The 27891-nt window shown below is 45.8% G+C and overlaps 1 protein-coding gene across 6 annotated transcripts in view; it reads right to left on the minus strand.

Moving 5' to 3' along the window:
• Positions 1 to 12343: 12343 nt before the first annotated feature.
• The window catches only part of GALNT13 (polypeptide N-acetylgalactosaminyltransferase 13), a 158424-nt gene continuing 142876 nt past the window's right edge, over positions 12344 to 27891 (minus strand). For 4 of the 6 annotated variants that reach the window (XR_005105865.1, XR_005105862.1, XR_005105863.1 and 1 more), the window contains exons 13-16: positions 22595 to 22624; positions 20501 to 20699; positions 16548 to 16587; positions 16235 to 16352 (exon numbers count right to left, since the gene is read on the minus strand). Coding sequence is in view for 2 of the 6 variants with exons in the window: in XM_037398343.1 (XP_037254240.1) it covers positions 20514 to 20699; positions 22595 to 22624 (216 nt within the window). In the remaining 4 variants the exon portion in view is untranslated. Of the gene's footprint in view, positions 16353 to 16547; positions 16588 to 20500; positions 20700 to 22594; positions 22625 to 27891 lie in introns of all 6 variants that reach the window. The other 2 variants (XM_037398343.1, XM_037398344.1) reach the window with 2 other exon arrangements.

The raw sequence follows: 27891 nt of genomic DNA on the forward strand, positions 1-27891 counted from the left end.
CCTGCGAGGTGCTGATCTGGCTGATCCCGTGGGAAGCTGGAGGATTTCTGACTGCTAATGACTTTTAATGTTGATGGTCACAGCAGGAGGGAGCGGAGCAGGGAGGAGGCACCAGCACCACGGAAACACAACCTGAAGGACACGTCAGTGTGAGCAGCATTTGGCAAACCTGGCACTTACCCAGAGTTCAGGATGGCACAGGCAAACAGCCACCGTGCCCCAGCAGTCATCTTGCACATAAAATGCTCTACAAAGCCAGTTTCTCCTAAGAGGGGGGGTTTGGCTGCCCTTGCTGCCAGTACATGCTTCCACACCATGATGCTCCCAAGGACTGCAGGACCATTTACAGCAGGTAACACCACCCTCCCCCAGCCATCCATGCCTGGCAGCCATGCAAGATGCTGTGGGGCTCCCATCAGTGTTGGGTTCCTGCCCAGCTGACAGCTCAGCAAAGACACCAGTGCTGGGGCTGGCAGTGTTAGAATCATACAATCACAGGATGGTTTGTGTTGGGAGGGACCTTAAAGCCCACCCAGTTCCCACCCCTGCCCCAGGCAGGGACACCCCCCCCAGCCCAGGCTGCTCCCAGCCCCATCCAGCCTGGCCTGGAGCACTGCCAGGGATGGGGCACCCACAGCTGCTCTGGGCAGCCTGGCCCACCGCCTCGCCACTCTCATGGGGAGAACTTCTTCCTAATATCTAATTTAAATCTCCCCTTTCAGCTTAAATCCATTCCCCCTTGCCCTGTCACTACAGGCAACACACGAGTATGTATCTGGTGTACCTGAGGATGGGTCTGAAGGGCCATGGTAACTCATGTACAATGACAAAGCAGGGGCACCTGCAGCCAGGGAGATGCTTATGAGCCAAGGTTATCCTTCCCAAATGGATAAAAACCAGCTAGATGACTGGCTTCAATTAATTAGTAGTTTACCAATGGTCCTAAGAGGACCTGGGCTAATAGTCACTGGCTGGTTGGACTTTCTAGGGTTTTCTACATTCATTGGAATGTATGTATACAATGGAATTCTACATACCTTTCTTCATACATTGGCCAACATCCAGCTGAGTTTCGGTTCCCCAGATCTCGGTGGTAGCTCTCTTACCATCACCCTTGCCTTGTGCCTTATCCCACTCTGGTCCAAATTTCTGTTCAAGGCATCTGTGGTTGCAAAGAGACCGGAATGGGTCTGAAACGAGCCCATGGCTTGAAGAGCAGCAGATGTGTGTGTGCATGTGTGTGTGTGTGCTGGGTGTTTGCTTTAGGACCAGTGCGCTTTGCCAAGGATATGGGCTGCAATGTACAAACCTGGGGAACAAATTTCCATTCAGCTGTGCCTGCAGGCTCACAGCAGTCAGCTGCCAGCATGGCATGCCCTCTCTGACTCCTGAAGCAGCACTGGTTTTTCACTCTCAAAAGCATTTACAGAGCTGGCAGAGGTTCAAAGAAGAGAGATAAAAGTGACCATCAGACTGGGAAACAGCTTACTTCCATTCTTATTCATTTGAGAAGTTTATTGGTATAATTACATACACTTAAACTGTTCCTATATCATTCCTTGCTTATTTTGGTATTTAAGACTGTTATCAATGAGAGCACATTAAGACTGGGGTGAAGCACTCAGCTTGTCCAAGTCTGGTGTGGGAGACTGCCACGAAACCCCAGCAACAACAGACTGCAACATACAAGAGGATGGAAAGATCTGGAGCAGACCCACAGCCTCTGAGGAGCTGACATACGAGACAGAAAGGGTAATTACCACCACCTACAAGCTTAAATGCAGGTGCACAATGAGACCAGTAAAGGCTAGTATCACCTTCCACAATAGATCTATAAATACATCTATTTCAAATAAATCTCTCTCTCTTTAGCATGTCCATTTTATCTCACAATAAATTATATTCCATATCCCCTAACTCAGGACAGAATGAAGAGCACAACCAGTGAAACAGAATTCATCAAGGTGAAAAAAAAATCTTGGCTCACAAGGATGATCAATGTTCATACGGATATCAAGAACATACAGCATTAAATGTAACATTGGTATCTTTTAGAAGAAACGCAATCTGTGTGCTAGGATGTGTGCTATGTGGAAGGCTGCTTTTCTTGCCTATGCCTAATGCAGGATTTCTGAGACATTGATGGGGTAAGTTCTTACACTCGTGGCAAGAGGGAAGAGTTCAAGTAGCAGTTTTCTTTTTCCTTTTAGTTTAAAATTAAGAGTAAGCACTGAAGTGCAAACGCACAAGGAAAGAAACACATGCCTCGTTAGCTCCTTTTGGTCCTCACAATTTCAGAGCTTTCAGAAACATTTGTCAGGTTGTTTTAAATGCATAGGATATAAATCCTTCCTTCCTTTCTGCTGCTGCATCTATGAAATGCCAAAATTTTTTACTGTACTTCAAAGGCGGATGATTTAAAATACGTTTTTCTTACATCTCAAATGTGTTCTGGAAGCGCGCAGTTCACATTACAGCTCCTGGGATTTCATCATCGCAATAAATTTTCACTCCTGTGTACACAGGTGTGACTGGAAGCAAGGAAGGCAGGACCGCCGGTTCCCTGGCTGGGGCAGCTGGGGAGCCAGCTGGCAGGGAGAGCAAGAACTGGTCCAGACCAGGTAGCAAACAACTTTCCAGGCCAGCTCTCTGCACCTTAAAGAATGAAAAGGAAAAAAACCCCAAGGTCATATTCTTTCTAGCTGCTCCTCGTGACAGACTCCATGAAGGGCTGGCAGGCTGCGGAACCGCAGCGGTTCAGAAAGTGCTTTGTGTTACGGGTGGTTTGAAGCAGCCCCCGGGAGCGGGCTGAGAGGAGATGCAGGCGTAGGTTTTGCCCTTCATTTTGAACTGAGTTCATCTGGGGTGGGAATGGCTTTGCCACCCTTGCAAGCACTCAGCCTCTGTGTCTCACAGAACAGCAGCCCGGTGGGGGCTGCAGGGCAGGCGGAGCCCCCCCAGCCGCCCCCCGGCTGTGGCAGCTCCCCTCGGGCAGGCTGCACAGAGCCTGGGCTGGGGGGGCTGGGCAGGAGGAGACTCGCTGCCCAGGGCTCTGTGGGTGACACACTAAAGAGTGTTTCACCTTGTCTCTCCCATTCCTCCCTCCCCGAGCTGCGTTGACACCAGCAGAGCAGTGTGCCCAGCAAAGCAGCTCCACCACCAGTCCCCACCACCAAGGCACGAGGTCCTCTCCAGAGCCTTTCCACCTGGGATGTGCTCAGCCAGCAGCACTGCTACTGCAGCCTGCGTCTGGCCTCTGGCAACATGGGGTTAAGTGAGGTGGACAGTACCAGCACCCAGGTCTTTCTTCGGGTACCTGCTCACCCGTGGGGAGCTCACCACCTCACCACCGTACCAGAGAAACCTCTGCGACCACTCGCTCTTCTGCTGCCACCCCCACGCCGGACTCCAGCTCCATTTGATGTTTGTGCTTAAGCGATCAGAAGAAATTACAGCAAACTTCGGAGGCAAACCCAAATGGGTAGTGTTGGGTCTTGCTTGTTTTCCCCACGAGGAACCCCACACGGAGAGCAGCAGGGCAGTGCCAGCACGGGGGTCCCACTGCCCCCTGCTGCCCTGGGACCCCACAGACATCTCCCCCTTCATCCAAACCCACCCGTGCCCTGGGGCACAAGCTTTGTCAGGGGAGGGTTTGCTTAACGGATCAACACCACCATGCATTTAAAGCCAGGTGAACAGTTAAAAAAAAAAGGACATTTGTGGACAAATAGTCCCAGCCAGTCAGTAATTCATTTACTTTCTCACTCGAGAGGCTCTCAGGCTTGCTGGTCCAGGCTTTTGTGCTTCTCTCCTCAAGAGCTGGCTGTAACGCGGCTGAGGATGCACCCCCAGTGTTAAAGGCACTTTAGTGCACAGCGGCACGCTCTGCCCACTGGTGCTGTGGGAACAGCACTGAGCTGTTGAGAAACAACTGGCATCACCATGAAAGCTGACAAAAATGTATTGCTTTATCAATATATAAACTTACCTGTGCAGGGCAAGCTGCACTTGATCTGTTAGAGAGAGAGGTTTCATATTCATAGGGATTTCTTGTCTTTTGAGATTTCCTTTTGATACAGAAAAGATCCTTCATGGAGAGGAGCTCCATCCAGCCCAGCCGCGGTGGGTGAGGTTACAACCCTGATGCTGCTTTGCCAGACTGCTATTTTGCAGCCAAATCCTAGATGAAAGTCCTGTAGCAGCCCTCGCATGGGGAGATGGAGACTGAGAGCAGCACAGCATCGCGCGAAGCACGATGAGCAGTTACTTGCAAAAGAGCAGCAAGGGTTCAGCAAGAGGTCCCCGCTTCTCACATCCCAGCCCTGAGCAGATGGGTTTACAATATGCTTATGACAAACACTGCTATTTGCATGTCTGAATTCTGTCTTCTCTTACATGGTGAAGAAACGCCAGGATATTACAAAAAAACCCACAGATTTTCTAAGATTAATTATACAATCCCTCTGAGAACAGGATTTCCCATTGAAAGTCACTTTCCAATATGATTTACATCCTACGGAACTGTAGTTTACTGGGATATAAATCTGGTAATAGTCTTCATTAAGCAATATTGTAAGAATTAAAAGAGGTTAATGAAAATGTTACTAATCCCTCTAAGTAGCTAGCCATCATAATCTCTTCTTTATACACGGCAGGTATAAAGAAAAGAGATTTCAGAAAATCTCAAAACAAACTCGCTAATCTGAACAACGTGAAATGCTTTGCGCTTTCTCCCTTTTGCTAACAAAAATGGAAAAGGTTACTTGTCGTAACTGTGTGAACAGCAGCCTGTTCTTTCCTGAACTGAAAATATCTTCAGTCAAACTTCAGCCTGGAGCAATATGCAGCAGGTCCATTAAAATCCTCTCAAAACCAACATCATTTAAATATACAAACAGATATGTGTATATACACACATATAAATATGTTTTTTATATATATACACATTTATTAGAGATGGAGAGCTCTATGAGGTTATTCAGTTCATCTACTTTACAAATTTAAAAGCTCCCTACAGTATATTTTTCCAACTCAGTTTTCAAAGCCTTTTTAGATTTTTTGCCAGAAGATGATGTCATTCTGCAAAACTCACCCGGCATTTTCCAACCTTAACATCTCCTTAATATTTTTTTTTCCTCTTATCTCAATGTTTTCTATATTTCTGTCTTTTTACATATGCCCGAACAGTGCAAAGAACTGCGTGAAGCACTTACCTAGTAAAATGGACTTGTGGGTTTCCCTGGAGACCTTCCGACCCCCCTGCTGCAGCCAAAGATGCGGTGGGATGCTTTCAGATACCCAAATCACCACACATCACCCCATGATCCAGGCCAGCAGCACTGCTGCTGCTTAGGGTTTTTTTCTGTGTCACAGAAAGATATTTCGGAACTGGGGAAGTGGTAGATCAAACGAAGCACCCTCTTATTCAACCAGGAGAGGCAGATACTGATCTTTTTTTTCTGGAGTAACACATAATGTGTGTGGGAGTAGAGGCAGGACTTATGAACGTAGTGAAACATGGCTGTGCGACGTCGGTTTTGTACATTTCTGATTCTTGCAGCCTCAGTTGTGTGACAGCAGGAATACCCTGTGCAGGCACGCTGCTACATCCTACCAGCCACAGCTTTGCAGAGCACGTGAAAAGCAGAGTGAAACAATCTTCAGTTCCAAAAGGAACAAAGTGATCTGGTACAAATAAGCCATGCCCCTCTTTCACAGCTAAGAATCTTACCAAGGTCCTGTTATTTTTAAGATCTTGCCTTAAGCGGGAGGAAGGGTGATGCTCTGGCATCTCCCCTAACGGCAGGCTGGGTCCTGGCTGGGGCTCGGCACGAGGCACCACAAGAAATTAAAAATATTGCAAATACGTAGGTTAATCTAAGACTACAATTTTCTATGACCTTTAATTACATGATGGTTTAACATACACTGTGGAGCATGTGGGGTCTGGAGGGACGATGCTGTAAGATCTTTCTGTCCTAAGTGCGAAGCTCAGCGAATGTGGAAAGCAGAAACCTCTGTCAGCGCTTCTCCCAGCCGGAGGTGGCCCCCGGGTGGGAGCGGGCAGGGTGGTGGTGGGCTGCTCCAGCTGCCCCCCCTCCCCAGACACCCTGCAGTACCCAAATGATGCCGCATAAGCCCACCCTGTGCAGGGAGGGAGATGGGCTGAGACCCCTGTTCGAGGTCCGCTCACCCACGCAGCCCTAAAAATATCCCTGCTAGTGGGGGAAATTGTGTCCATATTTCCAGATTTTAGGGAAAGAAATGCCGAATACCAGGATTTTGAAAATTCAGGGCTCAGGGTTAAAACTAAAGGCTGTTGCAGAAGAACTTGGTTGCCATTTACAGTCTGAAATCTGGATATTGGACCTCAAAGCTGCCTGGAAACTCTGGACAAGGGAGACACAAAACAGTTCTCAGAAGGTGCTGAACACATCTTCCTCCTGTGCCCATGGACAAAACCACCTCGTTGTCTCTTTGAAGAGCAACAAAGCAAAACACCACACTGAGCCAGGGGTCAGAAACACTCCTCTGCGGAAAAGAGAATCCAGCCTCTCTGTTTTGGAGAATAAGCTGCCACTACTCAACACCGTGTATTTCTAAAGATGCCACAGCTCTCAGGCAATACCACACACCCTACAGCATGATCCCTCCTTGCTGGTATCGCATCTTGAGCCTCCCACTCTGGTAACAAGGAGAAAAAGGCAGAAAATCAGCCAAGGCAGACACTCTCCTACAGACGTCCTGTTTCCCTACACATGTTAAACCTGTTTTTTAACAATGTTAAAACCTGGTTTTCTGTAGGAAAAAAAAAAACACCCCATACTCAAAACAACAAAAAAAAGGACCCGGGGGAAAAGCACTTTCGCCTGGATGAGTACATGAAGCCTGTGTTACGTTCAAGTAATAGGTGATCTCATGTGTTTGCAGAAAACCCCTTGTATCTGAAGCAGAAGAAAAGTCCCCCGAAGCCACCCTGCTGCCAAAAATACACCTGTGAGAAGTCGCTGCTGGAGCCGGTGGAGGATGTCGGCTTGCAGCCATCCCAGGAGAGCCAGCAGGACACCCACCAGCACAGCCTGGGGTGAGCTCCCTGCCAGGGGGCTGCAGGATCCAGCCCCCAGCTGGGCTCTGTGCGGGTGCGGGGACCAGGCAGCTCGACCCCCTCCTGCAGTCCTCAGCCATGGGGTCATGGTTTCCATCACCAATGGAAAAGTAAAATTGAAAGATGGTAGATTTTAAATAAAAAAAGACAGATGCAGATCAGTTATCAGGAAGAACCTCTCCCCGTGAGGGCGGCGAGGCGGTGGGCCAGGCTGCCCAGAGCAGCTGTGGGTGCCCCATCCCTGGCAGTGCTCCAGGCCAGGCTGGATGGGGCTGGGAGCAGCCTGGGCTGGGGGGGGTCCCTGCCTGGGGCAGGGGTGGGAACTGGGTGGGCTTTAAGGTCCCTTCCAGCCCAAACTGTCCTGTGAGTCTGTGATTCTTTGATTTAAAGAAATTTCACTGACAACATTGAGCAGTTGCAGTACGTAAGCTGCTAGCAAGAACAGCTTTTTGTAAAGAAAGAGCACAGGCAGTTGTTAAAATACCCTCCCTTGACACCACTTTTTGTAGCTTTTTTAACAGGCTTATACAATTCAAGTCAGATGGGACCTTGCGGGGTCACCAAGTCCAACATTCTGCTCACCCTGGATTTATCTCCCTCTAAATCTTTATACCTTAGGTGAGAAGATTTGTATCTTTAACAATACAAAATTTGGTATAATCCTTGCTAAACAGAAAAATTAAAACACTTTTCAATAATGCCATCCCATCAAAGAGACTTGACCCAATTTCCAGCTACTCGCAATTGCCAGCAAGCTTGGTTTCTGCCTGAAGCCCACAGGGCTGGCAGGCTGCTGTACTGTGTTGGGGGTGTGTGTGAAAACACTAGGAGTTTGTACAAGTCCAATTAAATATCGAGGCAGGATAGAAAAAAACCTGCTAGCAAACTTAGATGGATGTTCTTGTCAGAAACTAATATTATTATTGTGCTATTACACCCTCTCTCACTGGGGTGAGCTGGAGGGTCTGCAGGAGAGCATGGCCATGGGCATGGAGAGCAGAAAAGGGGTGAGATGGGGCGTGTGGGCTCGAGCGAGCTGAAATCCCCACCAGGGCCACAGTGTCCCCACTAGCCCGACACACCTCCTAAAGGTGCTGTGGATTCTGTCTCCAACTCATTGGCAGAAACAGGTGAAAGGTGCTGTGGCATCGTGCCATAAACGCTTTCGCAGCTCCTTACACGTGCCAGCCCCAAACCCACAGAAAGATCATAGAGATGGTATTTGCTCTTTAAACATGAGGGCTCCTACCAAAATTAGGATTTACCATGCACAGGGCAGGAGAAGTTACTCCGTTTTTGGTCTATAACCGAAGCCGACAAGTTTGTCTCATTTGAAATGCAACGTTTCCCGGGGCTGGAAGCTGAATTCCACTTTTCCTGCCAGCACTTCCTGGGACAAAACACATAAAACTTACTTAAATAATTATTGTGGCAAGGGAGGAAGGGCTCAGAACAGTAAGAAATTTCCATTCACCTGGGAGTGGCTCTCTTGGCACTTGTCCCTGACCCATCACAGGTTTGTCTCTGGTGATGACCTGCTTACAGGAGTCTGCAGCGGCTCCTGGTGCGCCAGGGCTCACCTTGGGTAAAAGCATCTCCTGCCAGCAGGACAACCCACGCAGGGCTGAGCCATGGGAAGCATGCTGGAAGGAGCGGCACAGCCAGTGGTTTGCTGCCTGTCTGGTTGCGCCGTCACCACAGCTCTACTGCCCATGCTGCCGCAACGCCCCGCTGGAAGCATTACGTTGGAACTCGCACATTTACTCTGCAGCAGGCAGAACGCAGTATGTTATCCAGGGCTATTTACACAATGGAAGGATAATGGTTAAAGGGAAAAATTCTCTGTATTAATGAAAATTGAATTATAGTGCACCCATCTAACCCCTTCCTGTATGAGTCAAGCCTTGTGGCAGATTCAGCCCTGCAGGCCATGTGGGTGATGTTACCAGGGCAGCAGCAGAGGTGAACTGAATTGTTCCTGGTCAGTGCCTATGACCTTCAAGCAGATTAATTACATCAGATGTGCAGGACCAAACCTGCTACTCATGCGTTCCTAGCCAACAAAACAGCACCATCTGCAGCGCTGGTGGGCAGAAAGGGGGACATCCATATGGAACAGCCTCCTCCGCAGAACCTGAACTCCCTTTGCCTGCTGTGTCCATAGGTGCCCTTTCTCAGCAGGCTTCCACCCTTAGGAGAGCCTCGGCCATTGCAGGGGTAGCCAATGTGAGTAAGTTCTGCACCAACGTACCCTCTTAACGATACAGCTTTGTGCCACCAACTTCACGCCAACAAGCCGCGTGACTTGGCTCGGCTTGAATGAACCCCGCTAGCCGAGGCGAGAGCAGGGACCCCTCCGCATCCCCTGGCACAGCACACCCTTGCTCTCCCTCAGCGGCTCGCCGGATTCCCCAGCAGAGGAAAGCCCAGCTGCCGATAAGGACCTTGCAGCAGTGCCGTCAGTGACCCCCACTGCTGTTTGCCCTCCAGGAAAAGGATCGCCTTTTCTCTGCTGGTTTCTTTGAAATTCAAAACCGGTTAAAATTTACAGAATTTTCCCGCTTTTAAAGCTCTGTTCCCTTTTCCAGCGATCCCCTCCCGTGGCTGGGACACAGCTGCATGCACACCAAGTGGTGCTTTCCCTCCACTGCCTCCCCGGCCCCGCACCACCAAAGCTCCAGGGAGGAGCACGGGAAACCCAGGAGCGGCCCCAAACAAACCGACAGGCTGCGGTGCTGCCAGCACTGGTTAGTGCTCCCAGGGCTGAAGGTCCCAGGGCGAGGGACACAAAGACGCACGTTATGCGGGAATAATGGTAAACGGCATCTCCCACCTGCCAGCAGCCAGCTCTGCGACCGCCCGCCTCGTGTACCGCGGGATGCAGAGAGATCAGCGTCAATTAAAATGCACCGTAGTGGCAAAGCAAACACAGGACATTAAGATGCAGCCCATATACATTTAATTCACAGGTAAAGCTGGAAAATAATTAGTGTTATTCTTCTGAATGTACTGCAAGTGGGATGACCTGGAAACAAATAAAGAAAATAACTTTTTTTTGAAAAGTGAAATAAAATGTGGTCTTCAAATTGAGGTTTTTATACTGTTGAGATCAAAAATGTTTGCGTCAAGTAACAGGAAGAGATGCTTTGTAACCGTTGAGGTTACACAGCCAACAGAGATTTAATCAGCTCAGAAATCTGAACGTTTGTGTCTGCTTGACTTCACATCCAAACGTTTCACGTCAGGTTTCCCCACCTGCCCACCCAATGACACAAGACATCGCCAGTAATAGCTCTGAAAAAAGCCAGTGTCATAATAAAATGATTAAGCCAATTACTTATAACCTGAATTTACAGAAACAGTCCCAAAACTTGTGATACCCAGTCCCACTGGCTGGCAAGCTGCCAGCACGTGGGTTTTAGGGCAGGTCCTACCACCTTTAGTCTGCAAAAATCCTTCCCAGTTCAGGCTTGAAATGCAAGCCTGAGCGGGTGGCAGCGGTGCCGAGGCACAGGGCTTGTCCTTAACCCCCAGCGGTACCTGGCGGGGCTTCATCCGTGGCTGGTGGCTCTGCAGAACCCTTAAACAGACCTCAAAAGAACCGATAAAATCACAGACAGGTTTTAAGCAAAACAAGATGTAGGTTGTTCCCCTCACTGTAATTTTAGCTCTATAATCAATCCTAATTATTAACATTTCTGAGAAATGCAAAAAAACCCAAACAACCCAAACCTCTATGTCTGCATTCATTACTCACAAATAGATTATTTTATGATTAATTTAAATGATTCACATACTATAATTAACATAAGCTCTACAGTTAATTGCTTCTGTGCAAATTTGTTTAATAATCAGAGTAGAAACTTGACAGTCATTTTTTTAATCGCACATATGCGACGAATGTTTTATATCAACTGCAGTTCATCAGAAACAAATACACAAACACCTATTTATCTGAAGACAACCTGAAGCAAATAAACTTTGATAAAAAGGATTTAAGTTTATTTTTCTTTGTAGTTGCAGGAGCAAGGATGCTACTCTGGAAGGACATAATATTGTTAAATGAGATATTAACACGTAGTACTTTTGTGACTTAGTTGATCAAAGTACACTGGTGCACTGTAGAAAGATGAATTATAAAACTCATCTAAAATTGTTATTATAAAAAAGTTTATCATCTTTAATGTTATTTCTTTGTCAGTTACTCTAAGATAATGCAGCTGAAGGGTACATAACCTTCTATCGCTTCAAACACTTACCATTTTGCTGAACTTTTTGTACGCCTAGTAACAAAAAGGCTTGATTTTGTCCAGCAATTAACAGTAAAATCTGCGGTAGGTCAATATTGGCATACCGTTATTTCTGCTAACATTGCTCAGAATCACTTCCACTGCAGCGATGACATTACCTGGTCTCTCCCTCTCAGTCTCCTGAGGATTAATTCTCATTTATGTTTATAAATACACTGTTTTTCAAATATTCCCCCTCCTCCCTTCTTACCAGAACTTAACCAGCTGCCTCAGGCTTCAAGACATGACTTAAAAAACCAAAATCCTCTGAGCACCAAAATAAGACTAAAGCCCTGTTACTGGCATCACGTACTATCTGTAATATATAACCAGACACTTTCTTTTCCTTACAGCTCAACAGTCAGGCAGCATTGTGAGCCGAGGGATGTGCAGCATCGCAACCCAGCCGCAATACGCAGCCATCCAACCTGGCCCTTCTGTGCCCGCTGCAGGGGGAGCTGAAGCAGGATTTACACAGAGAACACACATTTCCCACTGAATTACTACTTTTTTCCCCGGAACATGGACAATTAACACAGCATTTGGACAATATCTAGCACAGCAGGGCAAAATCTAGGAGTCCAAGTGTGAGATGTGGATCCTGGCCTGCTCCCTCGGAGTCTATCCGATGCATGGCCGAGCTCAGCTTTCCTACATGACAGTGTTTTTCAGGGGATGTCCGGAAAATTGAGCCTTAAAGTCCAGCTGGGGAATAGCTGAGCACAGCTGTGCCAACCTGCCCAGCTGCAGTTCCCTACGCTCACCTCTCCATCACTCACACCACAGCTGGGACGGCTCCGCTGCCTATTCCTGACCTTGTATGTGCAAATAAAAGGTCTAAAAATATAGAGGTTTCATGGTTTGGGTTTTTTTAGCAGATAGCATCACTTTACCATCTAAAATATCAGTACATCTGGAAAAAGACAAACACACCAGAAGAAAACTAAACCAGTATATTTTAATTCTACAAAACTGTATAAATATTTAAATGTACAGCAAAGAGTACCAGTATGCCATTTCATAACCGTTACAACATTTAAAATGTGCAATTCTTTATCCACAATCTACTTTCATAACTCTAATTTAAATTTGTCTTCCCAGCACTTATTCAGGAGCTTTTGCAAGCACATCCTCCAAACTACCCACCTCAGTCTTTGGCTGCTTCGGTGAACACCTGAGCAGAATACCAACATTTTTCAAATAAACTGTGTATGATCTCAGGGTGCCGTGGGCTTTTGGCAAGGCACTGCTTTGCCGAGCTGTGCTGGATATGTGCTCGTGGAGAAAAAAATAATAATAAAAAAAAATAAAAATACAAGGGGGGTGGCCACGTGTCGGAGCAATGAGTCTGGATGGACGTTATTACACGTTGGAGGGTAAGCATGGCCCATGGGAAGCCACAGAAGTGTTAAATCACATTGCTGGTGTTTGCTCAGTGCCGTCGGACCAGGTAGCGGCTCGTGGCGAGCAGCAGGTTACGCATGGTGTGGGCTCACCAGCTGTGCTCTGACCTTGCGAGGATCACCTGGCGCGAGGCTCTGCCCAGCACCCCCACGAGATGCAGCCCAAGGGCACAGGATCAGATGAGATCTCCCATTTCCAATAAAATAATAATAATAAAAAAAATCAGAACGTGGTTTTGCAGCTTTTCTTCAAAGCGCTATTTGTTCCTATCAGAGTGCAAGAACTCAATAAATCCTCCTGGCGACTGGGAAATAGGTATCGGCAGAGAAACCCATCTGGGTCGATTGATCCAACTGCCTATTTCAGTTCTGGGGTCGTACCTGGGTTCCCTGCCTCCATTCATCACCTGAAGGTACCAGGAGATCGAAAGGAACTTTTTACAGCATTTATGGTTCAACTTACTCTTCAAACCATTCGGTCTGCCAATGCCACCTAGCATTACAGCTCACTCCCATTTCATCCAAGCCAGTCTTAAAAAACAGGAGAACCAGCCACACTTTTACAGTGAAAACAACAAATACTCAGCACTTGTAGGAGTCTTTATATTTTAAACACATTTTGCAAATAGAAGTCAATCCTCCTGGCAACTTTCTGAGATATTGTATAAATGGGGAAACAAAGTCCAACCAATGCTTTTTGGCTGTGGTCTGTTTGTGGGTACTGAGCTTCAGACACTCACCAACAGAGGCAACCGAACGAGCTATTTTAAATTATTTTAGCCCAAATTGCTTGCCAAGGCAACACCTGAATTCAGCAGCAGGAGGAAGGGCAGGGACCCAAGCGCAGTAACTTACATTCATTTGCCAAACCCCATCATTTCCCACCTCTGATGCTGTATCTGCATTTAAGGCACCCTCACCATCACCACCGCACGCTCCACAGGTGAGGCTTCGTGTGAGATTCCTCTGCAATGAGACTCACGGGGCTTCTGTATCCTCATCGAGGGGGTAAATCCAGGATCCACCCTTCAAAGCCCATGGAAAAACTCACCATGACTGGAGTGAAACCGGTACTTCAGTGCTTTTTTTCTAGGTCTGAGCATAATTTCTAAATGGCGGGCCATCCTGCTAACACACAGAAGACCTAGAGCAATACTTCTGCTGCGGCTGTGAGGGATGCTTGCCCCTAAATAAGTACCATCCAACACAGGGCTCCTCCCTTCCTTCCCCCCCCAAGCAGGGACACAGCAGGGCAGGCACTAACCATACCCAAACACTGCAAGCTTCCTATCTTAGCCAAGGGATTACACACTTCATAGGAGTATTAACCTTTATAGTAATTCTAAAGAGAAATATCATTTTATTCATCTTTTTTTGAGATTGCACCTCAAAGCCCAGACAGCTGCATTTGCCATGACCCTCCAGCTGTGACGTCAAGAAGCCCCCGAACAGACGGCACCCCCAGCTACCCCCTCCTGAGGCTCCTGGATGCTGCAGGACCTTCCACAACACTCACTTCTGCAGGGACATGCAGAAGCCAAGTGCCTGCCCACACGACTTACCGGCACGAGTGGCTGTGCACGTGGTGAAAGCCCTTGCAAAGGAGAAGAAGAGACAATTTATTCATTTTTTTTCTGCACGGAGACTGGTGTCTAAATTTTTTCATGGTGTCTGCACGCTCTTTCTGTGAAGCAGCATTTCAGCCTTCTCCCGTTTCGCCAGCTTCTAAGCCATGTTGTGTTCCTCTGTGGCAAGCTGAAGCTGAGAACTGGAAGTGTTTGACCCCACTGAGCAGGGAGGCTGGACTAGTTGAGCTTCCAATGTGAGTTAATCCGTGATACTCTAGCTCCCATGCATGCACAGCAATCACTTTTCCAATTTAATATCCTTCTATTTTTCATTTAATGATGTGTATCAAGAAAATATGGATGATCTATAAATTTATAATACATACATATATGACACTATTAATCCGTAACAACCAGAGCATTATACAGAAAATACCATAATTTTTAATGACCTAGTGCATAAACAGACCTTTTGAGGAGCTGTGAGTGAAATAATGGGAAACCATTTCACCACTTACCCGTGCTGGAATTACGCTGCGGCTGCTGCCCTGTGATTTAGCCCCCGTGGCCCCTCTCGGCAACGGGACGTTACAGACTATTGCCAAAACCCCTGCCCAACCCATCGTGCAACAGATGCATTTTGGGGAGTGCATGCTGCTGGGGTCACCAAAGGAAATGTCACCAGTACATATAGGAAATGTCACCCTTACGTACAGGACCCTTCCCCACACCCCACCACAGGCCTCAGTTCCTGCGATACCTCCGACACGACTGCGTGTCATCAGCACGTTTTTCATAACCATGCTAACAAAATGATTAAGCCACAAAATTATTAAAAATAAAAATAAGCATCTCTCATTGCTATCGAAGCAAGAACATCTGGGCCCAGAAGGCAGAGTCGATGCAGTTTTATCCTCTGTGCATCGGGGATCCAGGGATGAAGCTCTGGGCTGTGTCCTGGGTGGGATGCAGCTATGCACTAATGCTTAAGGGTAGCAGCTATGGATCAAGTTCAGACTGACTCACGGTCTCCAGTGGTCTCAGAGGGCCAGTGTGTGGTGCCTCCACCTGCAACCCCCCCGCAGCTGCCCCGGTGTCAGCCCCAGCCACTTCCCTTCCCACAGCCGAGGACAGTCTCGCCTGCGCTGGTCTGAGGTACCCACGTGCATCACTCCTGCTAAATGCCGCTGCTGTTTTTTGCTGTTGCCTCATTTGATTTAATTTCAATTTCTGAGTGCAGTCGTTGCTCAGTTTTGCTGCCTTTTCAAACAACAGGATCCTTTATGGTGGTTTTTTTTTGCCTGGCACAAACCACTAAGCTTTCCCTCTGTCTGGCAACATTGCTGCTCAGTGTGGTTATCCACCGAGTCCCACTCGACACGGGAGAACAGCAAATAATCCCACCACGTTGCCAAGGAAGACCAGCACCAACACATCCAGCTCAGGAGATGCCTGCCAGGACAGTTCCCACTGCCAGTTAGCATCATAAGGCATTTTATATCGGGTTACTTCTCCGCTGTGGTGTGTGACACACAGAAAACACTCTCCATCCCAACCTCTTTGATGTAGGGTTTAGAGAGGTTTCTCTGGAACCATTTTTGAAGCACGTTTGTGTTGGTAACAGCACGTTTTGATTTATAGACTCAGATGAGCTTCTTCTGAACAGTCCCAGGTTTCAAAGGGGCACATGGAGACCTGCCACATCAAAGACCGCCCCACACACACACTGTGGCTTTGCTCCGACAGCCGGTGTTTGGAGAGGGCTTCAGCACCACTGTCCTCAGCAAGGAGGAGGGGAGGAGGAGGAGCAGGACATCCTGGCCGAGGCAGCGGGTCTGCGCCGACTTCAGGCACCCAGGGTCATGTTGCGCAGCAGCCACTGCTGGGAACGGCTGTCACCGCACTCCCTCATGGTGGGAACCATCTTGTCCTCCTCTGACGGCTCATCCAGACACTGGTTGCTGTTGATGTGCCTCAGGGTGAGCTTCTGCAACAGAGAAGCACAAAAGTTGCAGCAAGATAATTAAGGCTGAAAATCAGTAAGCGCATTTTCAGTCTTATTTCAGTGTTATTCTAGTCACTACACAAGACACGGGACAGGTGCTCATCCCTGGGTACCACTCACACAGCTCTACGGGATGGCTACCATGACACCGGCCACTGCACGGGGTGCCCAGCTCACCTTCTCACACCTGGCCAGGCAACCTGGGGAGGGAGCGCCTCTGCCGAGCCCAGCAACAAACCCGTGCAACAGAAAAGTACAAAATAAGTGCAAGGAAATATTATTGTAAAGCAACAGGATTAAGGAGCTTAGTCTCCAACAACCTGAACGCATGTGCATTTCCAAGCAGGGCACTGTTAGCTCAGAAATAACTGCTGATGGAAATAAATCTGCTAAGTATTACACAAACAATGGCAACACACAGATGAAAATTCTTTTGTTTCCAATACATTTTTTCTTCTTTGGGACATCTGTTCCTTTCTGTTCCTACCACATGACACCGTATGTCTGAGGAATGGGAGGGTAGAAGGGGACAATAGGAAATAAAACTTATTTTGAAGAAAGAAATCATCTACTGTTTGAAAGCATTGGGAGAACATGTTCATGAAGAGATCAAGGTTAGTTAAACATGAAGCTGGTACTTAGATAAAACAAGACAGGCACCTTTGCAGCTGAGCAGCAGGTGATCTCTCCGTCACTCCTCCACGGTTCATCGGGGGGGTGGGGGGGTTTACACCCAAAATCACAGCAACTGAGCACACACCTGAAATGCCTTTGCCATATATGAAGTGTTGCATTTACCAATATACTATTTCTGAAAAGGTCTGAAAACGCAATGAAAACTGTATTATAGGCAAATCTGCCCGTGCACCTGTATACAGGTTAGGTCACCGCCGCGTGCCTGTGACGGTGGTGTAACCCACACGCTGAACCATGCGGGAGCCAGGGGAGCGCAGTGCTGCAGATCCCGCTACGGCGGTGGTCCCCGTAGAGCTGAGGATGCAGCTGGATCTGTGCTGGCAGGGCTGGGGCCCACGCCACTGGATGCCCCCCCCAGCCCAGCCCCCCTCGCTGCCTGGCCAGGGCTCCAGGCCTGGTGGGCAGTGGGGTTTGCTCCAGCCAAGCCCTGCCTGGCTCTGGCATGGCACGACGGCTACGCACCACGGCCAGCGATGGCTTTGCCCCTTCGATACCAGCTCAGCCCTTCCAAAGCAAACACCTGGGCTTGCTACAGCACCTACATCAGAAATTGATGATTTCAGCCTTTGTTTAGTTTGTCTCTCGGTGTTTTAAAGCTTGGCTCCTCTCCCCCACGGCTGTAAGGCCATGCCACAGGCTTGGCAGGGCAAACCCAGCATGAGCACCCATCTCCTACCGCAAGACCAAGAGCTCACAGGCTTCGGCTCCCTGCACAGACCCGCTCCTCTGTGTGCTGTTTGCTAAGGCAGAGAGAGGTCTGCTGCCTGCCGTGGGACACGTCCTGCGCCCGCCTCACCGCCTCACCGCCTCATGGATCTCATGGACCCTCGCCTTCCATTCCTTTTAAAAACGGCCAGCAAGCTACACGGGTTGGTTCATGATCCAGGTACAGCTGTCCCAGGAGGTCTGAGCTGCTGTACAGCAGCTCCACAGGGATTATAACCCTGTATTTTATATATATATATACACACACTATATTCTACATATATAGTGCATATATAATATATACACTATACTACATATATTATATAATGTACATATAATATATATACACACACTATATACTACATATATTATATAGTGTGTATATATAATATATATACACTACACTACATATATTATATAATGTATATAGAATATATACACACTATATACTACATATATTATATAGTGTGCATATATATAATATATAGTGTCTATAGTATATATATAAGGGAATGGGTGATTTCTGGACTGAGCTCTTGTTTGCAGATCCTCCGGTGGAGCAGAGACTGATTTGATGCCAAACACCATGCAAAGGACCAAACCGGGGAACAAACGGGGGAACAAAAATCCCGCAGCCTCCCGGCGAAGGGAGAAAGGCAGACTCCAGCCTGCGCCAGCACAGCCTGACCCGCAGCCTTGGAGCAGCAGCACTGCAGAACTCTCCCAGCCAGACAGCGGGTACCAGGGCGGTGGAGGCTGCTCGCTCCACTGCGCGCACCCATGACTACTGATACTACTATATCACCATATGAACAGCACTACTGTAATGCAAAGTTATGCAAATAAGGAGTCATTTTAGCAACTAATGCCTCTGATGCGGGCTCTGTGTACCTTCATATTAAAAAAAAAAAAAAGGCAACTATTGTCTGGTGTTTCAATTAAACTGCTGGGAAATGTTCACATGGCCAACAGACGACACAGTTTTACTACCCAAGCATATACCTGCACTATTGTGCTGCAGAATTTTACACCACAGTTCATACCCGATTGCCATTTCACATATTAACACTCCTAATTTGTATTATGAATATTCTTTCAACAGCTTGTCCCTAGAGATTTGCTCCTCAGTTTAAAACAAACTATTATGCAATTCTCGAAGAAAAGCCTGCAGATATTATAACAAATCACTGAGGGGCCATTTGATATGCATTCAATGATGAATATAAGGCATTTTTTCCTCTAATTATAAGAGGAAAGAATTAGTAGTGCTAACAGAAGTAGCTTGTTTACTAAATAGCACTGCTCAAAGCATCACTGATTCTTCACTTATATTGTTTTAAGTGCAATTAAGCTGCTATCATTTTCTACTATAACCAGAAATGCAAACAAGTCTATAAATGCTGCTGTTGCCTCCATCAGCTGTTCCCTTTTATTCAGTGTATAATTTTGTGCTAGATTACCATGTCATTGGGATTTTCAACCGTCTCATAATTTTTTTTTTATTTCTGTGTGCTATCATTATTTATGCTATTATAAAAAAGGTCTCGTTTGCTTGGAAAACAATTAATTACTAGGCAATATGATATTCATACGAGCCAGCCTAAAATTTTTATTTTACTCAAACATGAGAACCCACGCATGGGTGCAGAGCTAGCTGCACAGACACGCAGATGCATGGGAGCAAGCTCTGTCGTTTCCCCGCTCAACAAATGTATGCAAATAACAGCTCTGATGAGTGAAGACTCTGAACACATTATGGCAAAGTGATGGAGCACAGATCCTTTCCTCCAGCACTGCTTTACTCTAGCGGGCATTCTAGAGATTGGCAATACCAGCAAAAGTCCTCGGCTTTAAAAAGTGACTTTTGTGAATGAAAGACACAAAAAAAGAAAAACAGCAAAATGTTGTTTCTAGCAGAAGAGGTACTCAGAAAATAAAAAACGCTGTTTCTTGAAGTAGCGTCTGCAGGGAGGGTCTGAGCAGGGCAGGACATGGCCCCATGGCCGTGCTGCCCATCATCAGTGGCAATGCACCGGCTGAAACGCCACATCACCCCCAAGACCCTGCCAGTGGCCGTCACGAGGGGTCTGCCACTAACGAGAGTCTCCCAGTTTCAACAGGATGCGTTTGGACGGGAAGGTAACACCACTTGGCTGGGGAGCAGGTAAGAAATGAGAGCAACTCCAGCTTGCACCCCTGGGCAGGTGCTGCCCCGTCACTATCCCTTATATTGCCCAGCAAAACTGCCCGGGAGAGAACGGGAGCTGGCACAAGGTTTTGATTCCTTCAGTGATTAATACCTCAAAAAACATCTGCTGATGCTTTGAAATTCTCCTTGACTAATACCTTTAGGGTTGAATTACTTAAAACAGAGAATTTTCAAAATGAAATTTCAAAATTCTGAAAAATAATCATGCAATTGGCATTACATATGTGTCTCGGAATAGGGACCAAATCTTCAGCTATGACAAACAGTAATGATCGCATTGACATCAATAGATCAAGGCAGCTGAATTAATCCTAAATTAGGCATAAATAATGATAGCTAACAATAACTAATATTAAATAACAATAATGAACATTAAACATATATACTACCATATATCCATATAATCATCTGAAAAAACAAGAAAGGAAATTCAGCTGAGTTTAATAGGCAGAAAATGGAAAAGCATTTTTCTGGGAATAGCTTGAACCGTTACATGCTGTATTTGCTTTTTAATACCAACCTCCAACTGTTTATTAAAGGAAATAGTCAGTGGGGCTGTAAAAAATCTTTCTAAAGACTTCCAGCCTGGTGTAGTTTCTTAGCATCCACATCTGCAAGGGGCTGCCATTGCAAACCTCCACAGTGGGACCATGGGTGCCATCCTCTATCCTGCTTAGTGTCAGGCAGGACTGCGTGATTATATGAAGAAATGTATGGGTCTGCGTGACAGAAAAACGGTAAAAGTAAATGAAACCAGCAAAGACAAAGACAAACAAAGGAAAAAGCAATAGACAGTTTGATTAAACAGCCACAGCAATGAACCAGATACAGCTAAGAGCACTCCTATGGGAATCACTAATGGCTAATTGCGCCTGTGAATGTTCTGGTGCCAAATTGTAGGCAAATTGTGCTAGCTTACACCCCCTTCCACGTACATAAATAGGCATAGTCATGAACTAAGCTTTAGCTTCACAAAAAATGTTCTCGCTGCTCTGCTCTGAGGGACTGGTCCACTTGAGACCTTTTGTGAATGAAAGACACCAGCAATGAGACCACATTGAGAAATGTAAATTCACTTTACATTTTGCAATTTAGACCCAAGTGTGCCTCTGATTCCTCCCCCTGCATTCATGCTGCCTAGTTGCAATCACCATTTCCCATTGCACAGCAAGGTTTGGGCAGGGACTGTGTTCCCACTGTAGTAACACCCTGTAATAATCATCCTGAAGCCTACTCTAGCATTACTAAATGAAAAATATAATGAATTAAACATTTCCCTATAAGAAGACAGGAATTTTTTGCCAACTATGATTTCAGACCTTCCTTTATCATGCCAATACCAGGCTGTCTGAGATGGAGGAGAGCTTTTATTTCCCTAAATTCTGCCTGAAGCTGCGGCAGCCAGCTGTTGGGATCACCGTGGGTGCCCAGGTCTGCTGCTGCCTGGGAGGCTGGGAATGCTCCGGCTGCTGCCCCCTCACCCTCTCCTGCTCTGTGGTTTTGGTTTCGTAAGGGAAAAAGTAACGTACATATAAAGAGGTCACTAAAAATATCAAAAATAAATGTCCTTATAATGTCACTTTGAGTAACCAGTGTGAGCATCAATGCTTGGGTTTGTTTCATTATGCATTATTGCTTCATGTTCACTTCTGTCTGCTATTCTTTTGAGGGAAAACAGAGGTACATAAATAAATTACTTTGAAATGTAACCATCTCTCTCTATTGCACATTTCTATTGTATTAAATGTCTAAATTTCTTTAGAATCTAAAGTAGATTCTTCACATGGGTATAAATAGTACTAAGCTGTGTAATTGGACCAGACTCTTTTCCCTGGCTCATGGGACAGCAAGTTTAACTTACAGCCACCAGCAAGGCTGCACTGACTTTGGAAATTCTATAGTAATGGAAGCAAGAGATCATTTGTCCCCTTCCCTCATTTTATTAAGCACCACTCTCTTAGAATTAATAAAAAACCCTGCAATATTTTCCCTACTCATTTTTTAAGATCCAGGTCCTTTCAAATACATAGTAACAAGGCTGCAATTTATCAGAATAGTCAGATTACCGGCCATATTTTTTTGTGGTAGAAGTTGGTAATAAGACTGCAATTTATAGGGATATTCAAAACTCAACCGTAAGCTCTTATGCTTTTAGTTCGACTATGCTAACTCCAGTTGGCCCCATAACTTTAAGAACAGCAACAGCCACAAAGCCTGCAATTGTTTGAAGGATGCAGACCAGCCAATGTGACACTGATGATGCAATATGTGGTTACATCAGTGGTGAACAGAAATGGAAAGGGATGCTGAAGTACACCCAAGAAGCAAGCCAGCTGTTCACTTTCATTGTGTCCACGTGCTCATGAGCTTCTCCCCCACCATTTTTTACACCGTATCTTGGGGAACGTGGCTTTTCTCTATCGATGTCTGTATAAAACACTGGCAGCCTGACACCGTATAGCAGCTACCTGAACAAACAAGTTTGGCACGTTGCAGTAGTATCTAGGGAAAGGCACTAAGGCACGTCACTTTTACACAGCACTGCTAGAGGGGCGAGCGAGAGATGCGCTATGCGGGGGGTTGGTACAGCACCTTCGGTCCTTACCAAACTTACCTCGAAGCTATATTCCCATTTACCAGCGTACTGATGGAAGGGGGGGAAAAAGGGAAACTGGCGTCAAACAGCGACTCAAGAAACATGTGAAGACCCTCAACTCTTTGTGAATTCAGAGTCAACAGCTTTGCATCGACACTGTGTTTAGTGACAAATAACAGTAATTACGCAAGATCAAATCCTGACATCGTTATTCATGCATGGGGAAATGAAATATTTTCTATCAGATGTGATGCACTTACAGCATTATTTTTTTTCCTGTGCTCACTTGTGTGTGTTATATATTAGAAGAGTTCATCACGCTTTAGACACTGAGATTTGCCTGATGTCAGAGGGACACGGGAGGAGTCTCCAGGTGGGCCAGTCCGAACCTGGACGTGCTCCACACAGCTTTCAACCTCAACTTGATGGATTTATTTGGCAGCCAAACACCAGCTTTATGCAATCCCTGCACAAATAGGTCCACCAACAGCAGTGCCCCCAAACGGGGGCAAACCAAATGAATGACTATTTGGCAGAATTGGGAAAACAGGTTTCATTAGACAAGCAAGATCGGAGCAACTCCAGCTCCAGCCCATCATAATTCCCAGGTCTTTTTCTGCTGATCTGCCACCTTGTTTCCCACCACCATTCCAAAGCAAACAGCACTTCTGCATTATAAATACGTTATAAAACACTTGCTGATTGGAAGCCTTTGAAAGCTGGGAAATTCTAACGTGGCACATCCCATTGCCATGGCTGATTTATAGAGCTGCCCTTGCGAGGTAATGGGCGGCTTGAGAAAGGGCCAGGAATCTTAATGTGCTGCTCAAGAAATAGGAAAGAAAAGCATTACAATTCAATAATGGGGAAAAAAAAGAAAAAAGAGGAAGGAATAAAAAAGAGAAGAAAAAAGAGAAGGGAAAAAAAAGAGAAGGGAAAGAAAAAGAGAAGGGGAAAAAAAAGAGAAGAGAAAAAAGGATTTCCTGCCAAGATATACACACATTCAGAAAAAAATGTTTTCAAATGCTGTAAACTACTATTGCCTGAAGTATTAAAAGCCATTTTGCATTAGAAACAGAGAAAGCCACCCAGACTCGGGTACCCCTCCTAGAAACAGCTCCTTCGGCGATGGGCAGGCTGTAGCTCATTGCTGTTGTTGCTCCTGGTGACAGCAGGTTTCTTTATTTAGTGTTCCCTTAAACCCAGACTATACCATCAGCATGTTGTGCCTATAAGCGCTTCTTTTTTAAACTATATAAATATGAATATCAATATTGGGCTTCTTTTTTTCTTCTACAGGTATCATGAAAAGTAATTTACCCCACTGGGTTAAGGAAAAGACACAGCTCAGTGAAAACTGCCGTGCAGGAGGCAGCGATGGACTAAAAGGTTTAGGCGACCCTGTGGGGCCAGCCCTGGCAGCCCCAGAGCCGCAGCCGCTGTGTGTCACCTCTCAGTCAAGTTGAAAACCAGAATTGTGGAACAATCTCTTTGAACAACAACAAAAAAAATCACTTCTTGATTGCAAGTGGCTTTGGTTTAACACTGACTTCCATTTTATGTGGGTATTAAAAGAGAATGCGTTATCTGATTCTTTTAATTCAGGGCTTTGCAAAAAAAATATAAAAATTCTACTTGCTTTTTAAGCTTGATGTAAATATTGTCCATATGGCAGATTAAATAAGCAAGCAAAGCTCGCACAAAGTGACTCGAAAAGCTTTTCTTCTTACACCGACTCTCCACTATTCTTTTCTACATTATTTTATAGCTGCACCCATCACTCAGGCTGGGCACCGCCACGCTGCTGCCACGGCACGTGCACCCTGCCCGCGGCTGGGACAGCTCACTTGAAATCCGCCGTGCCCCAACCGCCACCGCAGCCCAGCCCCCTCCTCCCAGCCAGACCGGTCGCGCTCCGGCTCTGTTCTCCCACTCAGCAGAGGGTTCACACCACTACATTTTAAGGGTTTTTTTTGGAGAAAGATGGAAGAATAGCACAGCACTCTGACGGTTCACCGAGGTATGTGACTTCCCAATAATCCCTGCAAATACCAACTTAAATGTTTGCTTTCTTCAAGGTAAGAGCATCATTTGGGAGCTGTAACGCTCCCTTCCGTGCTGGGTAATTTATCTACCTTTTCTAATTTTTAAAACCATGTCATTTTCCTCAGTGATACGAACTGTGGCAATCTGCTAATATATAGTATCTCCTTAGTCACAACTGCTTTTGCTCAATAAAAAAAGTATTTAAAGACATTTCTGTGGTGTTTTGTTTGGTTTTTCCAAAAGCTGTACAAACCCTGACAAGTACTACAGTATTTATATGACCTATCAAGACACCACCATCATTTTAACTCTACAGGACATGATGCAAACTACTCTGTTCCCACTCAATAACTTTGCTGACATGCAGTGACCAACTGATTTATCTCAGTTATCAGCTGATTTATCTCAGTTATCAACTGATTTATCTCAATTAGCAGTTATCCAACAGGTTCATGACAATTTTATGCCATACAATTCACACAAGTGTCCTTTTTTTATGATATTAGACACTTTGGAAAATCCAGCTACCCACCCACCCATACGTCTGACTTACTCATCCCTAAGAGCAGATCCTCTGACCAAGGATAATACAAACCCACACTTCAGAGGGAAGAGCAAAACCCATGCTTCCAGCCGCCCGGGAGCCCAGGAATCCCGGTCACTGCTGGAAATGCTACTTCTCCCTCCAATGCTGAAAACCAGGTGAAGTTCAGCACAGAAGTGTAACACCTCTTGGCTGTGCCCATACCTCCTCCCATGGTTTTTGGGGGTTTTCTTTAGGAAAAAAAAAGAAAAATTGAGATTAATCAAAAAAATTACTTTAGAATGGCTTCCCGCATATGAAAACCAGGTCTCTTCCTAGTTTATTTGACTCTTCCCAAGGTAAGGGTAGCCACAGGGCTACAGTGACCATCTCTGCAAACTCTTTTGTATTTCCCAGTATTTTAATCCTACTTCATTCCCCTCGGGATCTCTTCCTCGCCCTCTTTCTATTTGTGTCACTTGTTGCACTACAAGAGCTCAGGGCATCTAGCACCCCTGAAGGCAAAGGCCCAGGGCACAAGCTGGGGTTGATATCTAAACTCCCTCAGCTCGGCCACTGCAGCTCAGTTTTGGACCCAAAATGAAAAATGTCTTGTCCTCTCCTCCGGTAAACCGTTCGCTGCTCTGACAGACCGGCTGGTACCTTCTCATCGCCATTTACTTCCAGGGTTTCAAGTTAACTTGCACCTCAAGTGCAAGTAAAAACGTATTAATAATTGTAAGTGTTAAAAGCATTTCACACAAATTCAGAGAACTTGGGTATGATAAAATGGGAAAAGGGCCTTTCTGAATATCCTGCTTCAAACCAAACAGATCTCATACTCCCACAAATAAGTATGAAAGCATTTGAGTTACCTTTCTTATTGCCACCACAAAACCTCCTCAGCTCCTTGTTTATTATCGAAGAAAACATAGACGTTAGGAATATCTTAGAGAACTGTAATATTATTAAGGTGCGTATAAATTCTTGGAAAAGACTTTCTGTGGGTTTTAAATATATTATGTATTTAAATACTACAAATTAAACTGAACTAGAATATTACAGAAAATTTAATAACAGTATGTAAATCAAAGAAAATTGTTTGAAAATCTCTATTGAGAAACCCCTTTTTCTTGATTATTGACATCTCTCATTGTACCTCCAGATGTGGCCAAGGCACTGCTGTCCATTACCAAGTCTTAACTTCTAAATACCTTTAACAGGAGGAGGGATGTGCTCTGTAACCATGGTACAACAACCAGACATCACCTCTATTCTATTTCTGAATAAGTAAAGAAAGGTAAAGATGAGTGATATTTCCCTGGAAAAGCAAATGAATGGATAGAAATTATTCAGGCAATGTGTTGCAACTGTTTGTCTCGGGGGGGGGGAAAAAAGAATATATATATATCTATCTCATCAAGCAGTTGTTTTCTTGGGAAAAAATAGTGCACATTTGGTATGTTTTTGCACACTGCATGTAGGTATGTATTTGGAGGCTTCCTGCAATACTCTGAGATCACCAGGCAGTGAAACTAAGCCAAGTCTGCCCTTGGGTGAGTGAGGTGCCCTTCCCACCCTCCCATGCAGGGGAGATGGGACCCAGGGCTCCACACCACTGCACACCGCCGCTAATACCAATGTATCATAAATACCAGTGCTGCCATCAAAAGGAAGTTTGCTTGCAAGCCGAAGCCTGAACGTTCACAGAGTAAAACTGGTAACAAAAATATTCCTGTCAATAAATCAAAAGGTACATAATGCAAGGGGCTGCCTTCTATCTGTAGAACAAACAGCAAAACCGTCCTCGGAGATCCTTTATGTAAAAAAATGGTGTATTTCTTTTTTATGAGCTCCATCTAATGGTTGATTCTGTTTTTACACAGCTGCTTAGAATTTCTCCGCTGTGGATATCTCATGCTAAACTTAAGACAAAAAACCAGGATGTTTCCAATGTTAAAAGTAAAGCAGAGCATATTTGGTTGAAAGAAATTTAGATTTCCATGCAGAAAAGTAAAAGCAACTCTTTCTATGAAATGTTGGAAATATTTAAAAGACTGCACATCTTTTAAATACATCAGTATTCTTCTAGCTTTGCAGCAGGTTTCTACCTTTGCAGTCATGGAAATACGCCCATACTAATTTGGCATTTCTAAACGGAGAGTAGCAGAGCCACATCAGCGCAGACCGTTGGGCATCCAGCATTAAAACTGCTCAATGGGGAATGTAATTTTCAGTAGTTTGTGTCCAAAATATTCAAAGGAAAGCGACTGGCAGTACACATACATGTTTTTATCAGGAAGGATTGCTCTCTGCACTTTTGGTAGCAAAAGAGTGTTTTGCAGTGCCCGGCACTGGGGAAAGGAGAGCTGGAGGGGGCACGGGAATGTCCCCTAGCGCGTGGAACCCAACGGGGAGCTGACATACAGGCCTGTGATTTTAATAATATTAAAAGTATTTTTTAAAATGAATATTTATTCAATAGTCAAAATTTATCCTTTAAGGTGTTGCTGAGATAAGCTTGAAATATTCCAATTTGAGAGTCTGAAAACTCAGTATTTTAAGTGTTACACTTTAAAAGTAAGCCACGCACGGCAGTGGGCAGAGGATGCTGATGCTGCGCTGTGAACAGGAGCGCACACTGCACCCACAGGCGTCACACCCAGCGAGACCCGCCCCATGATCTCTCCTAACACAACCAAAAAGCCAAAAGTTTCCTGTCTCACTGAAAAAGAAAAACTATTCG

The sequence above is a fragment of the Falco rusticolus genome, chromosome 8, assembly GCF_015220075.1.
Source record: "Falco rusticolus isolate bFalRus1 chromosome 8, bFalRus1.pri, whole genome shotgun sequence".
Classification (NCBI taxonomy): Eukaryota; Metazoa; Chordata; class Aves; order Falconiformes; family Falconidae; genus Falco; species Falco rusticolus.